Source organism: Helianthus annuus, chromosome 13 (assembly GCF_002127325.2).
Source record: "Helianthus annuus cultivar XRQ/B chromosome 13, HanXRQr2.0-SUNRISE, whole genome shotgun sequence".
Classification (NCBI taxonomy): domain Eukaryota; kingdom Viridiplantae; phylum Streptophyta; class Magnoliopsida; order Asterales; family Asteraceae; genus Helianthus; species Helianthus annuus.
Genome location: NC_035445.2, coordinates 87,168,819 through 87,176,827, shown reverse-complemented (window position 1 = coordinate 87,176,827; position 8,009 = coordinate 87,168,819). Strand labels below are relative to the sequence as shown.

The 8,009-nt window shown below is 34.7% G+C and overlaps 2 protein-coding genes across 2 annotated transcripts; one reads left to right on the top strand and one right to left on the bottom strand.

Moving 5' to 3' along the window:
- Nucleotides 1-2,355: 2,355 nt before the first annotated feature.
- On the bottom strand, nucleotides 2,356-3,823 carry LOC110901199. Its single transcript, XM_022148042.1, has 4 exons — nucleotides 3,658-3,823; nucleotides 3,254-3,535; nucleotides 2,655-2,911; nucleotides 2,356-2,367 (listed from the first exon to the last, which is right to left on the bottom strand). Exons 1-4 carry the CDS (start codon nucleotides 3,821-3,823, stop codon nucleotides 2,356-2,358), a joined length of 717 nt encoding a protein of 238 aa, XP_022003734.1.
- A 1,161-nt stretch (nucleotides 3,824-4,984) lies between these two features.
- Nucleotides 4,985-6,843, top strand: LOC110898475 (GATA transcription factor 12). Its single transcript, XM_022145259.2, has 2 exons — nucleotides 4,985-5,344; nucleotides 6,026-6,843. The coding sequence occupies exons 1-2, from the start codon at nucleotides 5,093-5,095 to the stop codon at nucleotides 6,677-6,679; spliced, it is 906 nt and encodes a 301-aa protein (XP_022000951.1). The 5' UTR covers nucleotides 4,985-5,092; the 3' UTR covers nucleotides 6,680-6,843.
- The last annotated feature ends 1,166 nt before the right edge of the window (nucleotides 6,844-8,009 follow it).

The window sequence follows — 8,009 nt, the reverse complement described above, 5'->3', positions numbered from 1 at the left end:
CTATTTGATTATTTATTTAATTTATTACTAAAAGTTTCCTAGTTGAACCGAACTCTCTTTAAACATACAGTAATAATTAACAAAATTAGTCCCAAAAAAATATATATATTATCCCATATATAAATAAGCAAGTTTTTTATGTATAACCACTTGTACCTTGTGTTTTGAGAGTTTTTTTTAAAAAAAAAAAAAACTTGATTTTTTACTTTTAACCCAAAGGTTTTTAGCTTTTATAATTTTAACCCTATATAATTTGTATTTTTAACTTTAACCCAAAACTAAACTTGATTTTTTAATTTTAACCTAAAGGTTTTTAGTTTTTGCAATTTTAACCTTACATGATTTGTTTTTTTAACTTCAAACCAAAACTTTTCATTATTTGCAATTTAACTTCACAGTCACTTATACCTTTCATCTTTGGCAAATTTCCGTTTTACGAATAGTTCTAAATTTTTCGACTTAATACAACGAAACGTACGAGTGTGGTTCAACTTTTTTATGTTTTGTTACAAATTTTGCAAGTTAGCACGGCGCAACGTGCATGTGTGGTTCAACGTTTTTTACCTCTATTTTCTCATGTTTGACAGGTGCGTCGCAACACGCAGATCCTAGGTCGAGTCAGTGTTGGTGGTCGATGACGGATTTGTGACATTAGTACTATTTGACACCATTTTACGCACCGTCGCAACGCGGGGTGTGCTTTGGGGGGTTTTCTAAAGAAAAAATGGTTATGCATACGGTTGTCCTGACCTTGGCTTTGGAAGTTTTCCAAAAAAAATGATTTTTTTACTTTTTACCAAAAAGTTTTTCATAAATTACTTTTAACACAAAATTATTTGTTTTTTACTTTTAACCTAAAACTTTTTATCTTTTACAATCTATTCTCGCAATTTTTTTTAATTTCAACTTTGGTCCTTTATAGTTTTCATTTTCCGCAAATTTTTCGTTTTATGCTTGGTTCTAAATTTTGTGACTTAACACATCGCAACGTGCATCTTTGGTTTAACGTTTTTACGTTTCGTTCTAAATTTTGTGAGTTAACACGACGCAACGTGCGTGTGTAGGTGAACGTTTTTACATTGTCTATTTTTTCCCGTTTGACAAGTTTAACATAACGTGTGGGTCCTAGATCGACTTAGTTATAACTAAAGAATTCCCGCCGCATTGCGGCGGGTCTCAATTCAATTCTATTCTATTCTAGTTACTATAATTTTCTAACATGTTTAGGCATAAAGATTTTGTACCTTATGCTTTGGGTGTTTTTCAAAAAAACTTTGAATTTTTTACTTTTAACCCAAAACTATTTAATTCTTTACTTTTAACCCAAAGCTGTTTGATTTTTTTATTTTTAACCACATAACTTTTCATCTTTACTTTTAACCAATTAACCCAAAATTATTTGATTTTTTTACTTTTAACCTGTAAACTTTTCATCTTTGCAATTTAACCTCACAACTTTTTTATTTTCAACTTTGGTCCTCTATACTTTTCATTTTTCGCAAAATTTTCGTTTTCCGTTCCATTCTAAATTTTGCGAGTTAACACGACGCAACATGCGTTTGTGGGTAAACGTTTTTACATCGTCAATTTTTCTCGTTTGCCAAGTTAATCCTAACGCACGGGTCATAGATCGACTTAGTTATTCTTTTATATGTTTTACGTTTCAGTTTAATTTTTTCACATTAATAAGCCACAACTTCAGTGTTGTGGTCGCTGATAGTAGTGTGGCATTGGAGTTCGCCCCCTCCGCAACGCGGGGGTGCTTAATACTAGTTATGGTTCTAATCTGAACCGAACTCTCGTTAAATATATATACTAAGGCTGGAGGGTGTGGGGGCGCCACCCCCGCCAACTCATCATCTATAGCGTCCCGATGCGCTATACCTCCACACCCTCGGATTTAAAGGGGGGCGCTATAGGAGGGGCTCCATCATAGTAACGATGGGGAAGGGGCGCTATAGGAGGGGCCCACTTGATTTAAACCAATGAAATCTTTTTTTTTTAAATTTTGTTTAATAGGGGGCTCCATCCACACTATGCAAATTAAAAGGGGCTCCATTTCATAGGTGGATCCTAGGTGGCACTGACATGGCCTAAGACCATGGGGTATGGTGAGGATAGTCCCCAAAGGGACTATCCGCCACATAGGCGCCGCATAGGTGGAGGACCATCCCCTTGGGGAATATCCAAGGGTGTGGTGAATGGTCCTTCCCCATTTTTTCATTATTATTATTTTTTTGCCATATTAATTAAAACAAAGTAAATAAAAATAAAAAAGTTACATTTAAATAAAAACCTAAAGTTACATTTAAATAAAAATTCTAAAGCTACATTAAAAAAAAAACTAAAGTAACATTAAAACAAAACCTAAAATTACATTAAAGAAAACCTAAAGTTACATTAAAAAAAGCCTAAAGTTATAAATAAATAAAAAAACTACGCGTTGTTTTCTCCGAGACTCCAAATGTGATCGATCAAGTCCGATTGAAGATTGGCATGTGTGAAATCATTATGTAACGAGAACCTGTTTAAATCTTGTTGTTCTCCGCTAACCGGAACATTATTCTGCTCCACTGCATTCTCGTCATACTCACAAATTGCATGTCCTTCGTCTTCGAGGATCATATTATGCAGCAGAATACAAGCATACATACAGTATCGCAACGTTTTGGGTGTAAAAGCGTGTACTGGGTTTTGAATAATATGCCATCTTTGTTGGAGAACCCAAAACACCGTTCAATATCTTTTCTAGCCGATTCTTGAAACTTGACAAATTTCTTTCTTTTTTCATCTGGAGGATGCCTAACCGTTTTAACAGTTGTAGAGTATTGTGGGTATATTCCATCGGCAAGATAATACCCGCGTCTGTACTCCACTCCCGAAACCGTAAACCTCGTATAAGGACCGATCCCTTTTATAACATCGTCAAAAACCTCAAAATTTTATAGAACTTTGATGTCGTTATTCGAACCAGGAATCCTAAAGAAAGCATGCCAAATCCATAGGTCTTGAGACGCAACAACTTCTAGAATTATTGTTGGATGTCCCTGATCGCCTCGCGTATACATTCCTCGCCAAGCGGTAGGACAATTCCGCCATGGCCAATGCATGCAATCAATGCTCCCGAGCATGCCTGGAAAACCGTGCCTTTCTTGGTGGTGTTGATACAAATTTTGGACGTCATTGTAATTCGGTTTTCGCAAATATTTTTGGCTGTAGAGTCTCACCAAAAATTTGCAAAACTTGTATAAACATTCTCTAGCAGTTCTTTCGGACATCTTTAAGTATTCGTCCCAAGCATCGGCTGCCGTCCCATAAGCTAGTTGACGAATCACTGCAGTGCATTTCTGTAAGGTGGTGAAGCGCATTTTGCCTCTAGCATCGGGTCGCAAGGTAAAAAACGGGTGATAAGCAGCTAAATCGTCGGCAATACGTAAGAAAAGTCGACGACTCATTCTGAAACGGCGTCTAAAAATAGCCTCCGAGTACAACGGCTCGTCAGCAAAGTAATCGGCGAATAATCTTTGGTTAGCACCTACAAGATAAAAAAAACATATATACAACTTATAATTAAAAAAATAAGCCTAAAAACATAAAAATAAAAATATAAGACTAAAAACATAAAAACAAAAATATAAGAATAAAAATATAACTAACTCTCTCGGTCTCGGTCGATGTGTGGATTCCTGTTTCGTGGTTGTGACGAAACCTCCTCCTCCTCTTCTTCTTCCAAAATTAGTTGTGTCGCCTCTACCACATTGTTTATAAAATATTTTACGGCATCCATGGTGTCCGTGGAACCCGATGAAGAGGAAGATGACATGGTGTATTTTTTAGAGAAGATGGGTGAATTTCGATGAAGAGGAAGATGACATGGTGTATTTTTTAGAGAAGATCATGTGAGAATATGGGTGAATTTTTGTATAAAAATGGTGTGTAAAGAGAGTTGTTTGGAGAAAGTGAGTGAATTTTTGTGTAAAAATGGTTAAATGGTGTGAGTATTTATATAGGTTTTAAATTAAATGAATTTGTTTTTTTTTAAAGTAGTCGTTTGTAACGGCATGATTGAAGGGGCCCACCATCATCCGGCTCGTCTCCATCGTCGGGGAGAGGCCGTTGAAGTCGCGACGGGCCATAAGGGGCCGATGTGGGACGACCCACTTTGAGGGCGCCAGAACAGGGACGAGCCCCATACCCCTCGGTCTAATAAAGCCCCTACAGGGTTTCAACCACACCCTCCAGCCTAATAATTAGCAAAATAATACAACTTTTTAGTTACACAAATCATGAACTAATCTCATTTCAAAAACATACTACAACACTATCTTTTTTACCTAATGTAGCTTTTAAAGAACTCCTATATTCAGGGTAGGGATCCTGTACATTAATCCAGAAGTGTGAGAAGTGTATTATAACACTATATAATACCATACAAACACCGTATAACACTATGTAACATCATATAAAACCGTATAATACTATGTAACACTATATAATACTATATAACAAATATAATACTATACATCTATCATAGACATGCTATCAGACAAAATACAGTGTTATATTTGTTATATAGTGTTACATAGTGTTAGATGGTGTTACATAGTGTTATACAGTGTTTACATGATGTTATATAATGTTATATATAGTGTTATAATACACTTTCCACACTTCTAGATTGTAAACTATCCTGTATCCATATATTCATACTTTCAAATTTCAATACACACTACGTTCATATTTTGCATTCCCCAACACAAGGGATTAAATCTCATTTTCCTACGTTAAAAAACAAAACAAAAGAGTTTGACTTAACCGTCAAATCAGGTAAACCAAACCGACTTTTCTCGTTTGACCGGTTTACTCCTAAACCCTAATTCAGTAACTCGACCGGTTTTATTTATTTAAGAAGATATCAAACCTAAGTTACCACCCTAACCGATATTCTAGACCAAAACTGGTCAAACAACATCACCACCCCCACCATCCCTACCCCATACCATTCCAACCATAATAAATTCTCTCATTTTCACACACACAAACATACATACACACACACATTTTCTCTACGTAAAATTATCAACAATTTCCTATGGAGTTTTTTCAAGCATCTTCACCATATTATCATGCTAATAATCAACGATTTACGTCCGAAAAAACCGACCATTTCATCGTTGATGACCTTCTAGATATCCCCACCGACGACTTAGCGACGGAGGATTCCTCTGCCGCTGTTGACAGCTGCAACTCTTCCTCACAGTGTGGCACCGGAGAACCTAGCCTCGCCGGAGATGATGGTTGCCGGAGTTTTGTTGACAATCAGTTCTCTAACCTATGCACTCCGGTAATTCATTAGTTATTGCTGTTACTTGTTATATATATGTATATGTATATATATCATATATGATATCATGAGGGTGAGGTTGTAGAGTGAACAATAGTATATTTGCGAACTGAGTGAACAAATCCTGACCATTGATTTACAAACGTTTATGGCAAGGATTAGTCGGCTCAGTTCACAAATATACTAGTATTCACTCTTGAACCTAACCCATATGATACGGTATGATATATGTATGTATGTATTTATATGTGATGTATGTGTGTGTCATCATAAGATTTAATTCAGAATTTTGTAACACAAAACTTGCACCAAATATTTGATACATCATACATATATACTATCACTACTAAATAAATGAGTATCGTTATCACCGACAGATTCTTCGTTAGTAATCCACTCCACCGACGGTTTACTTACAAAATGGTATTTAGGTTATACTCATTTGTTTGGTAATGATTATGATAACGGATCTTCTTTTATTTTCTGTTAATTTTAAAGTTGTAAATTCACAAAAAAAAAGTTAATAATTTAATTAATTTCGTCTTTTGGATATGTTTATCATTTATTTTGTTATATATGATTAATTAATTTGAATTAAGTAATTAATTTGCAATATTTGTTTTGTTATAAATGATTAATTAATTTGAATTAAGTAATTAATTTGCAATATTTGTTTGATAGTACGATGATTTGGCTGAATTCGAGTGGTTATCGAATTTTGTTGAAGAATCTTACTCCAATGAGGATGTGCAAAAGCATCAGTTACTATCCGGAGTCGAAGCCCGACCCGAACAACCCGAAATGTACCCGTGTAAATCTCGGTCGTCTATCAACCGAACCAACAACTCGTTATTCAACTATGACATGACCATCCCGGGTAAGGCCCGGACCAAACGTTCGCGTGTCACATCTCACAATTGGGCGTCTCGGCTTCCGGTTATGGGATCAACAAATTCTAGACCGGATATAGCCTCGAATAATTCAACTGAACCGAAGAAAATAAACATTCAGTCAAAGAATGAAGAAGGGCGAAAGTGTCTTCATTGCGCCACTAACAAGACACCTCAATGGCGAACTGGACCCATGGGCCCACGAACGCTGTGTAATGCTTGTGGGGTGCGATACAAGTCGGGCCGGCTCGTGCCTGAGTATAGACCAGCTGCAAGCCCCACATTTGTTCTTGCCAAACACTCCAATTCACATCGAAAGGTGCTTGAGTTACGAAGGCAGAAAATGCAAAAAACAATGCACCATCAACAACCATTTGTGAATCATCAAGATGTTATGTTACAAATGCCCAATGCCAATAATTACTATTTCATCCCTCACCCTTGATGAGTGAGTTCCACTATAGATAGGTTTAAACTTTAAAGTTCAAATAAAGATGAAAATTTTAGTACTTAATTTCTTGTAGTTTTTTTTATGTTCTTGCTTTTATTTTATGGTATTTTTCATGATAATTAAACGAAACTTAATATATAAATAATTAATTTAACGCACACGTATTGTCTATAAAATGATATACCAAAGATTGAACCATATATATGTTCACATTTGCATATCTTAAATTATTATTCATGCATTTCGAGATTAAATGAGGGGTGGTGCTATAATTATAAAAGAAGTTATTTATGAGGTTTTTTACTTATATAAAACAACAATTAACATAACAGGATTCAGATTTTGTTTATTAATGATAAACTAAAACGTTTATAGTATCTTAAATTATAGATGATTTTAAATATCTACATGTATATATGTGTGTGAATATGATTTTATAAAGAGTTAACAAAATTTGATTTAAATTAAAAATAAAAAATTGATGCGTTTCAAAAGTAAAACATTGAAAGGTGCATGCTTAAGTTACGAAGGCTCCTACTATCATAACTATAAGACCATCCGTAGTGTGATTTTTGTACATTTTTTTCTTAGAAAAAGGGGCCTCACATAACCCACACCCGCCCCTAAGCGTTTTTTTTTTTCAAAAAAATGCATCCGGCGTTCTTTTTCCACGCCTTGCTCAATCTCTTTGGCCAATGACAGGTTGGATGGTTTTTGTTTGCCTTAATAACATTTTTTGGATGTTTTTTTAATGTTATTGTTTAACACATCTTTTAACATAATGTTTCACAATACCCAGATCCCTACTACACTTATTTTAGAAAACGTCCCAATAATGTCTCATTACTGACTGGACTGCCATATAACGCAAAACGCTCAAATATGAGGGCATTATTTTGTTCATTCACTACACATGTTCTAATGTAACAACTCATACACTATCCTACTTTATATGCACTAAATTTATTTTAATTATAAAACTTATTACTATGAACATGATGACAAAATAAATACAGTTATAATATTTTATATTAATAATAGGTTATAAAAATTAATTTTCGATTCGTAGCCTAAGTATACCGCTACTAGTTGATTATTTAATATGAATCAATCTTGGGTTAGATCGAGACACGTACATGTGCACTTGTTCGATTTGGCAAATATGCTAAGATAAAATATACCCAAGAGATTTTTAATTGATAGAAATTCATGTGATCATGTGCCTTTATGTGATCATGTGCCTTCATCACCTTCAAGATACTTATCATTGATATTTTCACAAGTTTAATATGCTATCGGTTTTGTTGAATATAGTTTTCACGTT